We start from the raw sequence: 22,323 nt of genomic DNA on the forward strand, positions 1-22,323 counted from the left end.
CGTCCGCCAGTCATGGTGGCTCCAGCACAGGGAAGCGTCACGGTACCTACACATGGAAGTGCTGTTTCTGGTGAAGGTGATATTGGAAAAAGGAAAAGGATTTTGCCTAGTTGGCTCAAGGAGTATATTGTGTAGTAGTGTTGTTTTTGTTTTGTGTTCCTGGATGGAAGCTGTTATTTTATTTTGTTTTTTTTTTGGTTTGTTTTTTTTTCTTAAATTTTTGGATGGTTTGTCGTGTTTGTTATTTAGGGGGGGGCATGTGTTGTGTCCTACTTTGATGTTGATGTGTTGGTATGTGTGGATGTGTCTGAGGTGAGAATGTGAGCGTGCATGGAATGTCACTGGGTAAGTGACATTCGGATTCGGGGCAGTAGCAGTTGGTCGGCGGTGGAAGTAGAGGTGTATCCTGGCGCTCACCTGTTTATGTATCTAATTCAATAAAGCATTGAACTACAACAAGGATTGTGTCTTCACTACAGGGACTGTTAAAGATGGTCGCAGATAGGGAAATGTAATGGACTGGCCCCGTAATGTGTCGATTGATTCCGGGGAGATTAAAGGGGAGCAATTGAAACCAGGAGATGGCCTAGAGAAAATATGAAGTAAGGTGAGCAAAGTAAACAAAGCGAGAGATGCGAACAAAAGAAAGAGACAAACTGAAGAGAATTGAGCACTAATGGAGGGGCAACCCGGAGAGAATGGGAAGTGCCGCGGTGAATACAAAGAAAGAAACACAAAGATTGGTGAAACATACACAATAGGATGGGTGCCGAGAGATGGGTGTACACAGTGAGAGGGAGCGCGGTAGAGGGAGTTCAGTGACACAGTGTAGTGTTCTTACCTTGCTTATGTCATTCTTCCCTGTTCTCCCTAGTTGCTATGGACATGCTTCTCTCACAGTGTTCCTTATTGGAATATCGTTACCTGAGAATGTTACTATTTGAACTGTTGATCAGTTACATTTGTATGCTGAAGGATGAGGTCTCTTCACTTGATGATACATTAAACATCTCTTCAACCAACCCTGCTGCTCCCTGTTTTCCTTCTATGTACCCATCACTTTACACAGGCATAGGGGGTGGGGTGAGGCAATGCGGAGGGAAGCAGTTAAAAGGTTACTGGGGGAGATGTGGACTAATGGACACAGACAGGGACATAGAAAAAGCGAACAAACAGAACAAGACAAAGGATAAAGGGTGGAGTGGGGGACAGCATCGTCTCGCAGAAAAGGCAACGCATTGGGTGGAAAGAGTTAAGGCATGCACCGGCCAAGAAAACAAGCATTGAAAATTGCTCTTTGCCATACAATACCATTACAAAGCAAATGGCTTTAACTTAATAAAAGGCGAGACCTATTGCATTTTTAATGCTTGTACTGTCACTGCTCCTCCAGCAGGAATCAATTAGACATCACAGAAGGCGACCTTGTAATTCCGGGTCAGATGGCTCCATGAGCCAATGCACCCCTGCAAGAATCTGTACTTGACCTTTGGTCGCAGGCTCTGCTCCTGGGAGGTTCGCTCGGCCCCCTGATGTCTATAAAATGAGCATTACCATGTCGGGTAATAATAAACATTTGTGGCACAGCATCAAGATACCCTTTACGGTTAAAGTGCGATTTACAATGGCTTGCCATGTTCACAAGAACTGGAAAGCTTCCAGTGCATTGCTCTACTGTGTCAGGGTCCATTCAAAACATGCAGGAGCCCTTACACTCTGGGTCGAAAAGCCATTAGCAAGCACAGTAAGGTGGGAGGGAATAGTTCGAGTTGGGTACTTAGTTGGCGAGCCATGTTTTGTTTTTGCTAAATACTGTAGTGACACTGTTTCGACATACTATCCAATTTGGCCTTAAGGGGCAACCAAGAGATGAAGTGAAAAACAGGACATCCCACACTTTGATTAGGTAGGAAAGTAGGGATCTAAACCCAGATCTCCGGATTTCACAGTTAGCAATATAATTATTTTACAACATGAAAATGTAAACGTTGTACTAGATTGCCACGTCCTGGACTATCCTTTTTAAAATGAAGATAAAAAGGCGAGTGAAACCAGTTGGTTAGATTTAAGTGAACAGGCGACTACTCACAAAGACACCCATTTCTACAGCACAGGACTGGATACATTATGGTGGTCTCCTCAAGACCACATATGCAGTGAAAAAATTGACAGCTATGTCCCCAATTTGGAACGTAAAGTTTTTCTTTCTGTCCTATTTTATGCATCCACCTGGCCGAGGCATACACATTTGACAGGCTGTCCAGGGTGGACCCCAGTTTGTTGCCTGGTAATGGTTAGACCTGCTAAGAGCCCAAGGCGGATGACGTAAGCAGCCGAAGTCCAACACCATCCTTAACCTTAGATCAGATTCATGAAGTCCCTGCTGGTGTCAAACAGATAAGTCTTCTTACGGGCCCATGGCTTAACACCGTCTACCGGGCCATATCTGGTTTCAGTTACAGCTAAGAGAGGCTCACTTGGGCATTCCAGCGCATCTGGCGGATGCAAAGAACCCTGGCAGCACTTCCTCCTTGCATTCGGCAGTCAAAGTATCCGTTTATTGGATCACCATGTTTAGCATGTTTTGACATCTGCATTATCAAAACAACACTGCCTAAGCGTGATACACACATTGGTGAACTGTAGCTTCTCACCGCTTTAGCGACTCACCCGTACTCAGCCCTGCCCCGCTACTGGTATTCCCCCCTCCCGCCTCCGTTTCTATCTCCTACAGAGTGGAACAGAACAGAGCGGAAACAGAACGGAATCATACATCCTCCCAAGAGGCTCCAAGGGCTCCAGATCACACCTACAGTGCACTTAGGAACGATGGAGCAGCGGTTGCAGGAGACCACTTGGCAGTGGCTACGGTGTGGGCGTCGAGCAGGACGCGGAGCATGTGAGAGAAGCGAGCAGCGGGGGGTACGTGACTCAGAGCCAGGTGTACTCGGCAGTCTCGTCAGCTCTGTAAGCGGGGGGTTGCGGGGGCCCGCCGTGAGTCATCTATCATTATCAGGCATCTGACCAAAAACCAAGGCTGAGCCCCGTCCCTGTGTACCCCTGTGTACCCCTGGGAGACCTCCCGTCACGAGCCCACATGAGCTGTTCAGAGTTCTGATTAAAGTGACTTAAGCTGGGCCCAGCTTCCCCCCCTGTTTCGTCCTCGCCTCAGTGTCATCCTCATCTTCGACACCCACAGACGGCTTGTGCCAAGTGAGTTATCAAGCTACTAACTTAAACCAAACAAAACCTAGCTACATTATAACAACGAAGGAAATAACGAAGGAAAACGGACGTCGGACAGATACCAAGGCTACTTGGGCATAAAACTAGTAAACAATATCAATAAAACAACGAACATATTAACTGGGGAAATATGAGGTCCGGTAAAGTAAGAAAGACCCTAACTACCCCTAAGTAAAAGCAAAAAGCAAAAAAATCAATAAAAAGGAAAAAAGTGTTCGACAATGGAAACAAGGTCGACGACTCCTTTGGCTCTGATTCAGACTAACAAAAAGCCACATGTGGGAAACTTGAGGTCAATAGCGACTTATCACCGCTTGGAGAGTGCTGTAGCTCCTCAATAACCCCCCCAACTGACAGTTTAGCACACTCCAGCCCTCACAGAATTCCCCATAACGCCTCTTCAAATCAGGTCAGGACACCATCTAAAGAAACGCCTAAAGTCACTTTAGGGCTGAGTTCAGCAATAAAAAATTTAATTACAATAGAGGGCCGCTTCCAACGGAAGACTCCACATTACCTCCAGCCCAAGATTTACACTAAATTTGCGTTTTGAAAGATCCAGGTACAGTAATATTTTCAAAAACTAGCTGCATTAAAGGTCTGCAAACTCCTCTGCAACCAAGCAATTTCAACTCGCTCCCTCTGTCCGACACAAAACTAAATCTAAAACAAACAGTAGTACAAATCCATACGTTGGACCCACAAAAACAACAATTAGAATCAAATGGAACAACCAACAGGAATCTACTCAACAGCAGGTCTATTAAAGACCAAGAACTAAATGATAAACCTGAAGAGAAAAGAGACCTAGATCTAGAGGGAATTCTACCCTCCGGTTAACCCTCGAAAATTGGAACAAATAGGACCAATTATTAAAGCTCACTCAAGTGCCTACCCGGCAAGTTTAGATAACAAAGTAGATCAAAAATCCAAGGCACTTAGCGCACAAATTACCAGCGACTCTCCTCAACACTGGTCAAACACTCAAGAGATTGAAGCAATAACAATTGAAGAAAACATTCCACTGGGGAATAGTCAGGCGACCCCCCCATAATATCCACTATAACTCCAATTGAGACATGTCCTTTCTAGTTTCTGAAGAGTGGGAGGAGCTAGTGGCTTTATATAGTAACGATGCAAAAACCAAAACAAACAGCGTAAAGACAGAATCCAGTGACAAAAACAAATCGACCGAAGGCACTTTTTGGGAAACAGTAATAAGCACTATGCAATATTCAACTGCAGCATTACATTATCAATCCCGTAAAATGGATCTACAACTGACAGTGCTTCAAACCTTAGCAGATTTTACTTCTGCAATTGATAGGAAGCTGGCCGATCTAAATGGATTGATAAAGAGAGGGCAAGAAGGAGCCCTCAACGATAAATTAATTCAGCAAGAATGCACCTGTGCCCCAATTGTAGACAAATTATCCATGTTACCAACATTACTGAGCGATTTACTATCTATCGCAGCAACAACTGTAACTCAAACAGCGGAAAACCCGGTCTTACCTACAAAGGGGGAGATAAAAACTGAACCCCAATATATTGAGAAGTTCATTTTAAACAGGACTGACGAAACAGGAGAGAGCTGGGTCTCGCAAACTCCCAACACAGCCATTCCAGAAAAAGTAATAATAGAATCACCTGAATCAACTAATAAAATTACACCAACGAATATCCGTCGTAAGAACAAAAGGAAGGGGAAAAAAAAGAAAACGACTGCTCCGGCCCAACATCTGATTAATTGGTTACCGCAGCGACCAGTAGTCACGAATATCAAAGTTACAAACAAACAACACCCCCCAGTTCTACTATCGGAAGAAGGTATAAAAGATGATTTTATATAATTGCAAAAAACACCGCTAGGGTACTCGCACTCTTTATTAAAAATGAAGCAAATAGAGGCAAGTGCTCAAGTAAGGAAAAAAATCAACCCCAGCAGCCATCTAGAAATTCCCCTAAAACCCAATGACCAGGAGCTTATACATACGACAAAAGCTCCAAGCAAGTCTTTCCAGGTCTGCAATCTACAAACGATAGACGAGAGACTAATAACACCAGAGTCCATGAACAGAGCGTCCCGTCACTCACTAACGAAAAATCCAGAGCGAATCAGAGACTCGGAAGAAAAATTTTGTGAACACCAAAGTCAATCACCAACCACTGCTGAAAGCATTTATAATAAAACTAATATCCCGGATATCTTTAGTCTACATCAGTTTACAACTGTTACTGGCTCTTTTCCCGAGCCCTCGATCCAGGAATCTGTCCAAGAGGAGGAGCCCGACACGATCATCTTTGCCCCCCAATATAAGTCGCGAGGCTGTGCAGATATATTAAATAGAGGGAACATGCTCCTGCAAGCCATCCCAAAGTTAGCCAATATTCACACTTTTGATTTATTGTTCGTCGAGTTTTTACCAAACAACGGCCTGCCAAGCTCAGAATCCTCCAAAACTAGATGGAAAACACCGGAGATAGCTAGTAGAATTATCCAAGAAAGCAAAAGATTTCAAAGCTGGGGGATTACCCTAAAACTAGTACCTAAACCACAATATCCAGCTCCATTTTTAATCATAGACAGTCAATGCAGACCGTCGACTTCAGTCCTAAGGGGAGCAAGGGGCCGCTCCCCTATAGACGGCCAATCCTGTGCAAAGGATCCTTTGTCAACAAACGGAAGGCAGGGGTTACAACGTACAATCCTCTTAGCGCAACTGAATTGACATATGACGCCCCCTCAATCACACCTTCGATTGGGCCCCAATGAAGTTAAAATCTGTTCCTGGAATATTAATGGCTTAAATTCTAAACTAAGTGACCATGACTTTTTGAACTATCTTAAAACTTTCGACATCATTTTACTCCAGGAGACCTGGGAAGATAAATCCTTCGATTTACAGGGCTACACTTCCAGCTTTACTGCGGCTACTAAGGGATCCATTTTTGGACGCCGTTCGGGGGGTTTGCTCCTCCTCTCTTCCATAACAAAAATTGGAGAAATGTACCCAATAAAAACTTACATCGCCCCTCCAAGTTGTATTCAGGCCTCAATGGTTAAGTTGATCCTTAACCAGACAGCACAGAAGGTTAAATTGATAAACATCTACCTACATCCCAAACACAAACTACAATCATCTAAGGAACTGATTAAAGAAGTTACAAGAGTAATGGGAGAAGAGAACGTAGACAATGTTATTTTGGCAGGAGATTTTAAAATGTACCTTTTACGGAACGGCCAGGAAGACGAGCTCACGCAAGACCTGACTGGAATATGGAGAATCCCGATTCAAGGCCCCTTGAAGGAAAATAAACTAGCGAAGAGTTCAAACTACCTTCTCTCAGAACTAGAACACCTGAACTTAAGGGCAGTAAATGGCCGTTTCAAGGGGGACAATCCCCCGGCACCTACATACCATTCAGTCAAAACATCTTCTCATCTTGATTTTACATTTACTACGTTATCCATGTTTGACAGGATAGCCTCATTTCAAATAGGCAAAAACACACTTAGTGATCATATACCACAAGAAATGATACTTCTAGCAACCTCAACACTATTCTTGGAGGCTGATTTATCATCCCAGTAGGAACAACAAATCTAAAACGTATAAGGTGCAATTCAACAAATATAGAAATAATAGCAGCTCCAGCTAAAGAAGTGCTTAAGCAAGCACAGGAAAACCCAAGCCAACCGTTGGAAAGTTGGGAAAAATTCATTTGTACTCTTGGCGACAAATTTCCTTCCAAAATAGGCCTAAAACAAAAGAACGTAAACATTTCGCCACTAACGATAGTAAAGAGCCCAGTCTCTAAGAAACTGAAACTAACAATAAATCAATTGTTGTGACAACTACAGCGAACACCGGGAAATCAGAGCTTGCAGCAGTTCCTGCGTGATTCAAATGCCCTTTTTAAGAAAAGAAGATGGATCAGGAAAACGACCATGAATAATGAATTTTGGGCTAGTGCTCTTCATGACGCAAAACAGAAAAACAGCGCCAAATTTTGGCAATCCGTAAACAAACTACACCGGTCAAATCACCATGGGATTAGCTCTCACATTACTGAAGAGGCCTGGACAGACTTTCTCTCAAACCATTTCAATGATATTGAACAAACAGCTACACACTCCAAACACCTAAGATCCGAGAGTTTTAGCAGGATTGCAAAAGAGCCAACACTACATAGTACACCTTCTTTTGAGGATAGTGAAAGAACATTGCCACACCAACAACAACGGGTAACAACCCCAATCTCTGCACAAAAAGATACACGGAGACTAGTGGAGGAGTATACCACCCAACAGATAAAGAAACAAATAGCAAGGGGCCGACCAGCCGGAGCCCCCGGCCCCAATGGCATACCACCAACGCTGTACAAAAATGACCCGGATTACTGGAGCAATGCACTTGAACCTGTCTTTAAGTACGTAGTCAAAAACTCTACAATTCCTGAGTCATGGAGAGGCTCAATTATAAGCCCAATTTATAAACAAGGAGCAAGGTCTGCGCCGAAAAATTACTGCCTGATAACCCTGATTGACATCGACGCCAAATACTTTGCAGGGCTCCTCCTAAATGACCTAACCACCTGGGCCGAAGTGAATCATATAATATCGCCAACACAAACAGGATTCCGGAAAAGGCAAGGCACAATAGCCAACATAATGGCCCTGACCTTGCTTATGGACGCAGCTAAACAGGGAAAATACCCGCTTTTCCTTTGTTTCATAGACTTTGTCGCAGCATTCGACCATGTCGATCGAATAAAACTTTGGCAAAAATTGGATGGCTGGGGGATCCCTTCAACTCTTTTACTCCAACTAAGGAACCTTCATACCAACACATGGGTCAGGATAAAGCTCAGCGAAGGACTACATATATATAAAAAAAAAAAACATACCACAAAAGGGCTTAAACAAGGGTGCATGCTAGCCCCCCTGCTATTCAATCTTTTCTTAGCCGACCTTCCGGGAGAGCTGAACAGCTGTGTATCCCACGCCCCGAAACTAGGGAATTCCACCCTGTCAAACCTGTTCTACGCGGACGACTTAGTCTTGAAGTAGGACCCCAATAGGACTCCAGCATTTACTAAATGTAACTTACAAATTTTCGCAAGAAAACGCACTTAAAATAAATTTCAACAAAACAAAAACGATGGCAGTCAATTACCATAAGAAGAAACATTTCAACTGGTTTCTTGACGGGCATCGTTTGGAACAAGTGCCAAGCTACAAATATCTAGGGGTAATATTGGACATAACCATTCATCAAAACCGCAAATAGAATCCTTGCGGAGAAGATGGGTAACGACATGCCCAGCCATAAAGCCCCTAAAGAAGCTCTTACCGGATCTGACGTTCGACCCACTGTTAAGGGTCCTGCAAGCTAAACTCCAACCAACAATAACCTACGGAAGTGCAGCACTGAAGGGAAAAGACACAACAACCCTTGACAATATAATATTCAATTCATAACGAGCGATCTTTCAACTCCCCAGAATGGTTTCCCCGGCCCAAATGCGTTTGGAATTTGGGCTTCACAAGCAGTCACTGGAGCGTATGGGAGCATATGTGAAATGTTGGCATAAAATCAAAGGCGACGAAAAAGGAACCCTGAATGACCAACTTTCGATGGAACTTTCCCACCCAGGAAAATCGCCAGCAAGCCTATACCTCCAGGAATGTAGTATACATCTAGGTTTAACAGACCTGTGGGATGTCCCGGTGAATCATTTCACATTTAAAAAATCCGTATCAAAGGTAATCCGTTTACTATCTGCAATAGAGGACAAAAAAACATTAGCCAAACGATCGCATGGCTGGATGGTGCTAAATACATATACAATGCCAAAACCCCAGCTCTACCTGAAAATTGGAATAAAAAATAACACCAAGGAGAAATTCCTAAAACTCCGGCTGGGGGTTGGCCCTTTTAATCAATTTATGCCACCTTGGGAGAGAAAGGGAGGTGTCCAGCCTTGTCGTTTATGTGGCAGCGGTATTGAAGACGCAATTCACATTATATGCACCTGTAATAAGCTAAAAGATATAAGAATCACCCTGCTGAAGTCAGCGTTCAAACAGTATGGAGCCAGATCGTGTAGACAAGCGGTAATGTTGTGTTTCAACCCAGAGCTGGTCCAGTTAAACTGCCGGCTAATTAAATATCTTGATATAACTGCAAAAAGATTGAAACTGAGCAGCCCAACGATCACTTATTACAAAAACGGACATAATCATTATAAGATTGGGCATAGTCGAAACAATACTTACAGTCAATATGACTAATGTGCAGAATGTTTTCATAATTTAAGCATTCTTTTTCTAACGTGTTGTAAAATTTTACAAATCACTTTAATTACGGTTGCTGACAAAAAATTGGGAATTTTTAAAATGATTTTATCAAAAATTGTAAGATATTTTATTTTTTTTGTATGCAATGGTTTTAATTAATCAAGCATAATAAATAAAATAAACTAAAGCTTGAGCTTTTTGAAATATATAGTAAAATCCATACTGAATGTATAAGAGCAGTCATTCATCTCATTCAATTATTAAAAAAACATAAAGCGGAATATTGAAACTAGTATATAGGACTACAATAAACAGAAGGTTTGTAAATACCCAACTGGTTTCACACTCAAAACGAAAACGCACGTGCTCGAGAGTGCAGCACATTAGTGACAGAGAACAACTGGACGCCTTAAGTGATGCATACGGCGCGGTATGTAAGCAATGACCCGTCTTTTCATTTACAAAACACAGATAATAGCAAAGAAATTAAAGTACGCAAAGGGAAAAATGTATTGTTCATCATTCATTTTTTTTTATTTTTTTTTAAACATTTTTTTATTGTTTTCATAACATCAACTCAACACAAGCCCCGCTACCCCCCCTCCAAAGAGGATACTGTACATACAGTGTCGCCATCCAATATCCAGGAGAATAATCATCCAGTCCGGGCGGGCCCCCCCCCCCTCCCTCCCCACCCCATGTCAGTGTGCCCCCCTCCGCCTTCCCCTCTCCTGATGTGCCCCTCCCCTACTATAAATCATGCATGGGTGCTCAACCTCCTCTAGGGAACCAAGGCATTCCCACATGCCTAGCCACAGCCTTGGTTCTAGTGCTCGCCACTGCTCCCCTCCTACTCCCCGTTCAACGCCTCCTCCTGCCTGTTAGAGGTGTCCCCCTCTCTCCCGGTGTCAGACATCAGCCCTTGTTCATCATTCATATATACAATAAATGTTGTAGAAATAAAAACTCAATAAGAAAATGTTACGAAACAGCGTTAATCTTCCTTTTAGATCCAGCGTGCACCACACCAAGAAAGCAAACTCTTGGATATGCATAAAGCATAGTGTAAAGGCCTGAGGGATCACAAGCCATATGTAAAGGAGCACTGTGAAATGTATGAACTACCAACTGAGGGCAGATTATAGTTAAATACGAAGCTGCATAGTTAGTCCGACTCTGGGGGACAGAGACCACTCACTTCAAAATCACTCGCAGGCTTACCTTCTTTCCTCTCCTCATTCAGATTTCATGACTTGCACACAAAATCCTCTGTCACGTGAAGTCACAATTCTTCCTGGGTTTCATACATTTGTCAATGAAAGATTAAAGTCGTTTTTCAGGTGTAGTATCCTTCTCTATGATTACTTCTCTCTGCTGAAAATAAAGAGAAAGAGGTTGTCTCTATCCACTGAGTGTGATCAGCATTTCAGTGCACGCTGCGTAAATATGTATTTCAGCGAAGCTCAGACAAGCACAGCTTATGTTGCCTACAAAAATAAAAACTTTTTGGCCGCAAATGCTATATATATATAAGGCTATTCAGTTCACATACTCGCTTGCGATTTGCAACTGCTGCGCGATTGTCTCTATCTATTGTCTGGTGTAGAAACTATTTGGTAAATAAAATGGTATATGCAAATAAAAACGACTACCTGTTCCTTTAGACATGATGCTGAAAAGTTAACTTTGCTTTCCTTGGTTTGAAGTTAATGGTTGTTGTTGGCGGCCAAGCACCAAAGGCCATCCGCAGTGTTGAGTGCTACGATTTGAAAGAAGAGAGCTGGTACCAGGTGGCAGAGTTACCTACGAGGAGATGCCGGGCAGGTATGTAGGAATGTGCTGGAGACCGCATGTAAAAGTACATCATTTCTCTGTTGAGTCAGGGCGGACACTCATTAACAGTTTTCGACTTTTGTCTAAAGTAGGATTTTAAAAATAATGTAGGTTTTTAAAGAAGCCTACTGCTAATATGTGTGAAGTCCGTTCCCCCATTCCTAAAGACCTTCTGACAACTATTTTAAAACTTGGTATGAAGGCACTTATTTGAACGGTATATTGCAACCATTTGGTCATCCTGTTCACCTTTTAATGTATGTATATATGCTATTTCTGTAGCTCGAACCTAGTCAAAAGGTAGTGGATCGCTGTATGTGGTCAAAGACCAGCATTTCATCTCTGCTCTGAATGGTGCCAAAAGCCATCCTTATGCCAGTGTGCCTCCCTTGCTTAAAAATGCGCACAAAGGGAGGAGCCTAGCGCGCAACCAAGATGGCCGCGTAGGCTTACGGCTCTCGAGGGCCTCCGCAACCTCCCACGTCTATCCTGACTTAATCCTGGTTTACTCGACGGGCTTTTGCAGATGAACTAGCGCTGAGGTGCCACCCGTTTTCCGGGTTCAGATCGGTCACCGGGACCCGGAATGGCTGTACTTCGAAGTTTGCGGCCTGCTCTTGCCTTGGTCCCGATCTCGAGCTGGTGAAGTGCCCGGGTACGAAGTGAACAACAGCGGCTGGCAGGGCTCGCCCTGTCACGGACCCCGCACTTTCACTTTCGCTTTCAAGATTGCTCTCTGATATCGTCCGAGAGGCTCTGATGTTTCAGAGGGGCGCGGACGGAGAAGTGTCTGGCCTGACTCTCGGATTATACGTGGGCCGACTGTCGGCGACGGCTGTGCTCAATTGGATTAGCCACTTGTCCCCCTTTTTCCTGGTACGAGCGGGTGCTGGCCTTGGTGGCCTCCGGACGATGACGGGGAGACTAGACGGAGACAAGTCGAAACCCAAGTCAACCCGGAGGGGTGCCTATACTCAGGTCAATAACATGGATCGATATGCGCAGGCAAAGGGATCCCCTGGTGGCCCGCATAAATCGCCTGAGAGGTCTAAGGAGGTCTCCGGTCCATCGTCGGAATTGACCCTGCTGGACGTCATGGGCGCCATTGAGGAGATGAAGACCGCTGTGGGTCAGCAGTTTGATACCCTGGCTCAAAAACTGGACGCGGTCCTGATTGATGTGAACTTGGTCAGGGCAGACCTGTCCAAAACTAATGAGCGGGTCGACTCCTTGAGTCAAGCGGCGTCGAGCCTAACTGTGGACGTGGCCGCCCTGCAGACGGAGGTCCGTAGGTTGCGGCTAGCCAGTGATCTGACGGACCGTCGGCTTGAGGACTCTGAAAACAGGGCTAGACGGAACAATGTCCGTATCATCGGAGTGCCGGAAAGATCGGAGGAATCTGCCGCGGATCTGTTTATTGAGGACCTGGTGACCAATCATCTCGCGCCCATGGGACTGAGTAAGTTCTTTGCGGTGGAGCGGGCCCACAGGATTCCGGGTGGTGCGCCCAAGGTGGGTGCTCCCCCGCTGCCTTTAATCGCCCGACTTTTTAACTTTCGGGATAGGGATGCTATCCTTCAGGCGTCGAGGGTTGCCGGGCCGCTGAAGTTTGAGAACTCCAATGTCAGCTTTTACCCGGACTTCACGCAAGCGGTCCAGAAACAACGGATGGGATTTTTGGGTGTCAAACGGCGCTTGAGGGACATGGAACTGAAATATGCGATGTTGTTCCCGGCGAGGCTGCGGGTTGAGTTCCAGGGTCGTTCCCACTTCTTCGACCGGCCGGAGGCGACTGGCGACTGGTTGGATGCCTTACCTCGGGGACAAGATCGAGACAGTCGGATGGAGAAGAGCGGATGGGATTTGGTGAAGCAGGACTAGAACTTGGTTCCTGGTGATGGACTGGACTGGTGACGTTTTGTACCTTGGCGCAATTGAACCCTAGATTTGCACAATATGCCCTTCAAATGCCCGGGGGTTGTGGGGAGCTTATTGGGGTCCTTTCCTCCTTCTGGGGTTCTTTTTGTGGTATACGTTAGGGCGACAGGCACACTGCGAGTTGGGGGGGCTGTTCGGGCTCAAGCAGGGGTGCAGGGCGGGGGGAGTTGTTGTTTTGGGTTTGTGGGGGAGGGGGGTTGTTGGGGTTTGTTTGTTTGTTTCGCAAGGCAATGTGATGTTCTTTGCTGACTTATCCGGGTTGTGCTTTCCGGGATGTGGGTATCATGCAGGGGAGTGGGATGGGGGGTAGGGGATTGAGAATCCTTTCGTGGAATGTGAATGGACTTGGGGACAGTATCAAGCGCGGGGTGGTGCTGCAGTTTTTTAAGCGGATTTCGCCTGACATTGTTTTTCTGCAGGAGACACACGTGATTGGGAACTCCTTCCATGCCCTAAATAGGAGGGGATATCGCCTTGCCGCTCACTCTGGTTTCACTTCTGGCTCTAGGGGAGTGGGCATTTTGGTTAGGGCCTCTCTCCCATTGGAAGTTGATGAGGTGCTTCACGATGATAGGGGGCGCTATGTGGCACTGGTGGGGAGATGGGAGGGTAGGACTATCTCGCTCGTCGCTGTATATGTGCCACCGGGGTTACAGACGGCTACATTTGCTGATTTGGGGCGTTTGGTTCTGGGACTCCCTGGGGGGGGTTCTGGTGTTGGGGGGTGACTTTAATGCCGTTGTCTCCGGGTTGGAGGACCGTCACCCCCCCAGGGATCTCCCTAGGGCTCAGGCCTGGTTGGGTGGCTTCTTGGACACTTTGGGACTTGTAGATTGCTGGAGATTGATGCACCCGGGTCAGGCGCAATATACCTTTCACTCAGGGGCCCATGGGAGTCTCTCGAGACTTGATTACATGCTTATGCCGGCGATCCAAGCCGGGATGATTGGGGAGGTGCGTCATTTAGCCCGAGGTATTTCTGATCATTCCCCTATATGGTTGCAACTGAAGGTTGTCCCTGAGGCGGAGGGGAGGGTGGCACCCATTAGCCCCTGGTATCTACGTAACCCTAAGATCCGCGCGGAACTGGTCAAGTCAACTGATCACTACTTCAATGACAATGTGGGGTCGGTGCCGTCGGCCGTCTCCCTATGGGAGGCTTATAAGGTGGTGGTCAGGGGGCAGGCCTTTTCCCTTATCTCCCATGCTAAGAGGTGCGAGAGAGCAGAGGTGGTTCGCCTGGAAACTGAAATAGCTGAAATTGAGGAGGACTTGGAGCGGGGAGTTACTGATGAGAAAGTGCATGTTCTCAGCCTCAAACAATCAGATTATAGAGCGCTGGTCACGGAAGCCGCTAGAGGGATGAGTAGAGAACAGCAAGGACGACTGTATGATGTGGGGGATAAGGCCGGAAAGCTGATTGCATGGTTGGATAAGAAGGAGAGAGCGAGCAGGGTGGTGCCCGTTGTGGAGAGACTGGATGGAGTGTGTGTGACTGACCCGGTCGAAATCGTTGACTGCTTCGCGGCTCATTTCCGTGGGATATACTCTCCGGTTTCTGTGCGTTCGGAGGAGGATTCTCATCTGTTGCTTAGAGACATAGCATTGCCAACCCTGTCGGAGGCAGATGCAGTATCGATGGAAGCGAAGTTGTCGTCGGATGAGATTGCTCTTGCCATTCGCTCGTTCGCATCGGGTAAAGCTGTGGGTCCTAACGGTCTTCCCATAGAGCTCTATAAGTTGCGTCCCGATAAGATAGCGCCGCATCTTCGGGACATGTTTTTCGCGGCACGTGCGGCGGGCTTTCTCCCCCCCGACCAGCGCCTCGCCACCATAGTTGTGCTACACAAAGAGGGGAAACCGCGAGATCGCTGCGCCTCCTATAGGCCCATTTCGCTGTTGAACGCTGAACCCAAAATTGTGGCCAAGGTATTGGCTAATCGACTGGTTCGGGTCGTGGGCGACTTGATTCATCAGGATCAGTCCGGTTTCATACCTCATCGGAATACCGCTCTAAATCTGAGGCGGTTGCACGGCGTGCTTGCTAGAGCGGAATTTATCCGTGAGCCGGCCATCTTGGCATCTTTAGACGCTACTATGGCGTTCGACACTTTGGAGTGGCCATATATTTGGGCCGTGTTGGCGAAATTTGGGTTCGGCCCTGAGTTTATTGGTTGGGTAAAATTATTATATGCGGACCCTCTGGCTCAGGTGGTGGTGAATGGGAGGGTATCGGCTCCCTTCGCACTGGGGAGAGGTACGCGGCAGGGATGTCCGTTATCACCCCTTCTCTTTGCACTTTCTTTGGAGCCTCTCGCCGCCTGGTTGCGTTGGGAGCCGTCGTTGCGAGGCATTAGATGGGCGCCGGAGTTTGAAGATCGTGTCTCTCTACGCGGACGACATCCTCCTGTATCTCACCTCTCCTCGACAGTCGCTAATTGTATTGGTGGACGTGCTGAATTCTTTTGGTCGCAACTCTGGCCTGGTCATCAACTGGGCCAAGTCATGTGTTTACGTCCTCTCGGGCGAGGCCCCCCTCCTGCCACGGGATTGCCCTATCCAGATTGCCACCCTGGGGTTTAAATATTTGGGAATCTTTATTTCGCTGAATCCCGCGGTCCGCTATGAACGAAACCTCCTCCCTCCCCTCCAGCGATTGAAGGCCAACGTCGCGAGGTGGCGACGACTCCCGCTCTCGCCACTCGGACGTGCATTGTTTAAAATGATGTCGCTACCTCGCTTCTTGTACGCTTTGCAAAACACGCTGGATGTCGTGCCAGCCCGTTATTTCCGGGAGGTGGAGGGTCTTCAGCGCCAATTGTTTTGGGACGGGCGGCCGCGGATTGCTCTCGCCAAGTTGACGCTCCCTTGGTACGATGGGGGGGTCGCCCTCCCCGATATTAAACGATACTATTGGGCGTCCCAGTTGGCTTCGGTAAACCACGGAATATACGGTCCTGCTTTGAATCCGGCCTTCGAGATGGATACATTTTTGCTCCCGGGTGGGGACTATAATAGAGCGCTGTACTCAGTGACCCCGGACTCACGGTTGACAGGACCCACGCAGGTTGCGGTGCGTGTGTGGCATGCGGCGAACGCTGCGATGGGGTGGAGGGATCGCTTGACTCGGGCGACGCCGTTGTATGCCTCTGCGCGGTTGGGCTGTTTGTGGAGATCGAAAGGCTTTGAGAAATGGGATATGATTGGTATATGTAAGGTGGGTGATCTTTGGGCGAAGGGGTCTTTCAAAACGTTTGAAATGCTTAAAACGGAATATAAATTAAACGATAGAGAGTACTTCCGGTATGCTCAAGTCTACCATGCACTGAGTTCGGCGTTTCCGGACGTCGCTGCTATCCCCGAATACTCCCCACTGGAGGATAGAGTGTTGGATGGCTACGTGCCCGACAGCACTATTTCCCTGATTTATAAGAAACTCATTAATGATCGCGCGGACTTGCTGCTCCATCTTCGGGAGGCATGGACGGGCGATGGCTTGGAACTGGACGATGAGGACTGGGTATCGGCGGTGGCCTCCCCGAAAGAGGTGGCGATTCCGGCCCGCTTACGATTCGTACAGCTGAAAATCCTTCATAGAGTGTATGTCACGGGGCCCGGTTTGCTGCGCATGGGTTTACTCGATGGATGGATTGTGTAAGCGTGGATGTGGCCTGTCGGGTACCTTTCTCCATATCTTATGGGAGTGTGCGGAGGTTGTGCGATTTTGGAACGGTATCCACACCGTGATGGAGGAGGTCACGCACGTTGCTCTGTTGCCAGAGGCTAGGAGGTGTTTGTTGAATGTCTGGGAACCGAATGATTGCAATGCGGCACAGACGCAGTGGGTGACCTTGGGGTACATGGTGGCTAAGCGTAACATTGCACAGCTGTGGGGCTCCCCGAGGCCGCCCACGATCGAGGTATGGAAGGAGAATATGGACTGGTGTATGTTCAGGGAAAAGACGGTGTATGTGGCGAGAGGCAAACCAGGGAAGTGGACTGCGGTATGGGGTCCATGGAATTTATATCGAGGACGTATCTGCACCCCACCTCTGCCCTTAGAGATCGATATTGCTTTGTCCCCCTGACCGCGCATTCTGCGGGATGGTGTGAAGTGTGTTCCATGCTTTGTCCTCCCGTTGCCCCCCTGTACCGCTTCCAGACACGAACTGTTTTTGACACTGTACGTGGTCCCCCGTCCTGGGAAGAGCACGCTGTTATTTCGGACTCTCATTGCCTTGAGTGTGTTTTATCTTTGATAAAAAATGAAACTGTTTATTCTGCTTGCTATTGGCCTATGGCCACGGCCTGTTGCATGGGCTCACGAACTGCCAGGAGCTTCGCTTCTGGTCCATTTGAAGATGTGGCGTTGCACTGCGGGCCCTCGGGCTCTATAGCGGCCGGCCCTGGTGGTTGTAGGCCCTTGTCTGTATTTTATTGTGTACCAACGGTTTCGAATAAAAAAAAATAAAAAAAGAAATGCGCACAAAGAAGGGCAGCTGTGTGATGTTTTCACTGATTTACTCTCACCAGCCACTGTGGGCTTCGAATGATGTGATGAAATGGAATGTATGACGTATTCCGCATGTGTTTGGGACGCATGCGTTCTGAACGCTGTCTTTTGTACGAACGCGTCTTTAGGACGCATTTGTTCAGCGTGCAAGTCGTGTTAATGACTTGCCTTAGGGGGTGCTGGATGCTGGAATAGTTTAATTTACTATGCCAACTCCAGTCTGCGCAACAGTTTGGATTTTAAATCCAACACCATTCCACCAATGCGCTCCCCTAAAGCAAGTCATTGTTACAAGAGGATGTGGTCCGTCGGCTGCGCTGCCGCCTCTGGTGCAGGAAACCCGGGTTTTAGTCTCGAGGTCGCGTCCACATCCTGTGATTCTGGGCAAATCACTTAATCTCCCCATGCCTGAATGTGTAATGTAAATACGGTGCTATGTAAAGCGCTCCAATACCTTCGGGTCGAGTTTGCGCTATATAAATATGCAAAAACAACTTGCGTGCTGAATAAATGCGTGCTAATGCCGCGTTTGTTCTATTGCCGACGCTGTGTTGGCACAGCGTGATTCCAGCTTCGTCCGAAAGGACATTTCCCGATGAGATGAACAGCAAATGACAGCTCTTTAAAGTAAACGGCAGTAATTAGGTTTGTTTTTAATTGACTTCCTCATGTTCTCATTCTTTTCTGGAAGCTTAGGGCGGTTATGCATCACTTCCAAATTCTACATGCGCACAAAACTCATTTATGTATTAGAGCATTGGAGGATTTGAACAAGATTAACTAGTTCACAACAAATGGCAGACAGTGGAATGTGGGGATTTTTTGTAGCATTGCTCCTGTGCTGCTAAGCAGCCGCGGCCCGTGGAGGGAGTTCCGTGGGGCGGAAAAGCGGGGCAGGGGAGGGGCAGGGTGGGGGGTTCTAAAATCCGGAATATGGACAATTGCAGGTAAGTAAACAATAAAATAAATAAAACAAATTTCGTAGCGCGCGCTGCATCTCATTTTGCGATGCAGGGCGTGCCACGAAATTCGTTTTATTTATTTTATTGTTTACTTACCTGCAATTATCCATATTCCGTTTTTTAGAACCCCCCACCCTGCCCCTCCCCCGCCCCGCCTTTCTGCCCCACGGAACTCCCTCCACGGGCCGCGGCTGCTGCTAAGTGATATTGTGCGGCCCCATGCTGGCTCCAGACTACTGCAGAAGGGACAGAGATGAGCTGCATTTCGGCATCACCCCAGCTTACTGTCATCAGTTTCTTTTCTTTTACTTTTCAGCATGAACAATTGTGGGTAACAATGTTCTGACACTAGTTTGGGACCATTTTAGTTGGTAAAAATATGTCACTCCACAGAATGGGGATGGGGAGGGCAGTGAGGAACCTGTGGTTAGATAGAGTATTCACCAGATCTGAATGATACTTTCAACATCAGCTTCCTCACCTTAGAATAGAAACCAAACCAGTACCTGCTGGAGGGTCTGTGTAGAGGGCGCAGACCAAAAAGTCTTGCAGAACCGCGTGGTCCTTCTGGGACCTTGCTGTCAAAGCTGTAGTGTTCATGAATGCATGCACTGATACCTATGTTGCAGCCTTGGTAATGTCAAGAACAGGTACCCAGTACATCAACACAATAGTAGCAGCCTTGGCTCTGGTAGACTGGGCTCTCAGGCCTTTCGTGGGCTGCTTCTAGACCTGTGCTTAGCAGGTCTTAATGCATAGGACCATCTACCACAACAAAGTCATTTTTTGTGCAGCTTTCTCTTTATTTGCTCCAGAGAATCACACAAAAAGTTGATTGTCTTCTCTATGGTCCTTATTTCGATCAATTTAAAAGCAAGCCCATTTTGGGATCCAACTGACTGAGCCTTACCTCCTCCTTTGAAGTGTGAAGGGAAATAAGGAGCATCAGTAGAGTGATCAATTGCCCAAAGATGGAAGGAGTCACAACTTTCAGTAAATAGTACCCCCGAGTCCTCAGCACTAACTTGTCACGTAAAACGTGGGGTAGGGCGGTTGCACTGACAGTGCCTGCAGTTCAATCATGAGATGAGCTGACATAGCTGTAATGAGGCAAATACCCTTCAAGTTCAGGAGACACAGCAAGCGACTATGCATAGGTTTGAAAAGTGTACACATGAGGAATGTTAAGCTCAAATTAAGGTCTCATTGTGGCATCACAAAGAGTTTGGGAGGGAATTGGTTATTTAAGCCAGGATGGTTAATTCAGCAAATGCAAAAGGTCTGAAAGGGCTGAGAATAACCTTTTACAGTTCCCACTGCAATGCTTCGTTGGGCTACAATGAAACAAATAAAAAGACATTCGTCAGCTTCGCATGTATTGTATTGTATGTATGTATGTATTGTATTTATTTCTTGTTAAGCGCAGCTGTCACCCAAAGGGTATCCTGGCGCTGAGATCCTATCAAACCATCAGAGATGTTTACATTGCGCTTGGAAACAGGAAGGTCTTAAGGTCCTTTTTAAAGGAAAGCAGATGTTGGCTACTCCTCAGTGTCAGAGGTAGAGAATTCCACAATGTGGCGGCCGTATAGCTAAAAGCACGGCCACCCATCCTTACTCTAGTGATCCTAGGAATCCTCACCAGAAACGCCGATGACGATCTCAAAGGTCGGGCAGTTTGATACCATGAGAAACGATTCTGAAGAGGGATTGGCCCCAATCCATGCAGCGCTCTAAATACAAGGCATAATGCCTTGAAAGCGATCCTCTGCTGCACCGGCAGCCAATGTAGATCAGCTAAAGCCGCTGAGGAGGAAGCAGAGCATGGTCGCGACAAAGCCAGTTTCGCAGCCATGTTCTGAATCCTCTGCAGTTTAAGGATCAGAATTTTAGGAGCTCCTAGAAGTAGTGCGTTGCAGTAGTCTAACCTACTGAGGATGGTACTACGCACTACCTCTGCTCTCGCACCTTGACGAATCATTGGTAAAATTTTGCGCAAAGCACGAAGCAGGCACATACAAGTCGCTGCGGTCTTATTTACTGAAGCATCCAGCTGTAGGCCAGGTTCGAACAGCACTCCCAAGTTGCGAGCCGATTTAGCGGCTTCCACAGAACCCGGGATAGAATTTGGCCAAAAATCATCAGGTAACACGCGAGGAGAGCGATCAGAGGAGCAATGAAGAACTTCCGTTTTTGACCCATTAAATTGAAGTGCATTAGCTCGCAACCACTCTGCTGTGGCCGACATGCAACGATGGAAAGTGTCCTTCGAGACAGTCTCACTACCCTCAAATGAGAAAATCAACTGAGTGTCATCGGCATAATTGATGACTGATATGCCGAATGACTTGATTAATTTTATCAGGGGTCGGAGATATAGATTAAACAAGATCGGACTGACCGCCGACCCTTGAGGGACACCCTGGTTTACCTGTCGTGTAGCTGAGCGAAATGGAGGTAAAGCCACAGCTTGCTGTCTGTTACTGATATAGGACATTAGCCATTTTAAAGCCAGATCGGTTACTCCCACGCTTTGGAGACGATTCAAGAGAACCTCATGGTCAACAGTGTCGAACGCGGCCGACATATCGAGCAACACCAGGAAAGCTGACTTGCCCCTGTCGACACGCGTTCGCAGATCGTCTAACACTGTAACCAATGCAGTTTCAGTTCCGTGGGCCGGTCTAAAGCCAAATTGGGCTGCATCCAGACAGGAGTTTGTTTCCAGGAAGTTGGACAAGGCTCTCGTGACCCATCTCTCAAGGATTTTTATCACGAATGGTAAAAGCGAGATGGGTCTGTAGTTGGCTGAGCATGAGGGATCTAAGGAGGCCTTTTTTAGTAATGGAGTAACTATTGCCAACTTCCAACTATCTGGGACTGTCGCTGTCATCAATGACTGACAGCAGATAGAATAGAGTGGAGGAAACAGCTCGTCTTGAAATGCCTTCCAGATCTTATGAGGCATTGGGTCAAGAGGTGACCCTGAGGATACTCCATTGGCCAGAACGCCATGTATGGGGTCAGTGTTCCGGACGCCGCACCAAGTTGAAAACGTCCCAGCTCCCCTCTAGATGAATTTTGTGGAGTGGCGCCTGGATGCAACGAGGGCTTCTACGACATTGGGGGAAGATCGAAAGTGTTAGTTGCCACCTCTCAATCTCCACGCATGAAGGTGCTGGTTGAGAAAATTCAACTGGAGGTCTTTGCCCTGTTGTTGGCACAGGGGTCCTCCCAAAAGACAGATGGTTATACTCAACAACTCTGAGTACCACACTCTCATGGCCCATACCAGAGCCACCAGGATGACATGGGCCCAGTCGTTCTTGATCTTTCTCAGAGCTTGAGGCAGGAGAGGTAGTGGCAGGAAGTCCTATAGGAGTCCTTTGTTCCATTCCAGCTGAAATGATTCTCACAAGGAGTGTTCTTGCTGAAACTTCAAATTGTGAATTCCTTGACACTGCGAGTTCTCAATAGGGAAAAACTATTTTGCCTAAGTTCCCCCACTGGTTGAAAATGCCTTGTGC

At 47.0% G+C, this 22,323-nt stretch overlaps 1 protein-coding gene and 1 long non-coding RNA gene across 2 annotated transcripts in view; one reads left to right on the top strand and one right to left on the bottom strand.

Annotated features, from left to right (window-relative positions):
- KLHL2 (kelch like family member 2) overlaps positions 1-22,323 on the top strand; it is a 506,272-nt gene that overhangs the window by 385,283 nt on the left and 98,666 nt on the right. Inside the window, exon 9 of the mRNA XM_085641784.1 lies at positions 11,257-11,374. Coding sequence (XP_085497910.1) covers positions 11,257-11,374 — 118 coding nt within the window. The remainder of the gene's footprint in view (positions 1-11,256; positions 11,375-22,323) is intronic.
- LOC146862576 (uncharacterized) overlaps positions 1-22,323 on the bottom strand; it is a 276,686-nt gene that overhangs the window by 79,772 nt on the left and 174,591 nt on the right. Inside the window, exon 4 of the long non-coding RNA XR_014978153.1 lies at positions 10,772-10,924. This is a non-coding gene — a long non-coding RNA (uncharacterized LOC146862576). The remainder of the gene's footprint in view (positions 1-10,771; positions 10,925-22,323) is intronic.

This window comes from Triturus cristatus, chromosome 2_2, assembly GCF_964204655.1.
Source record: "Triturus cristatus chromosome 2_2, aTriCri1.1, whole genome shotgun sequence".
Taxonomy (NCBI): Eukaryota; Metazoa; Chordata; class Amphibia; order Caudata; family Salamandridae; genus Triturus; species Triturus cristatus.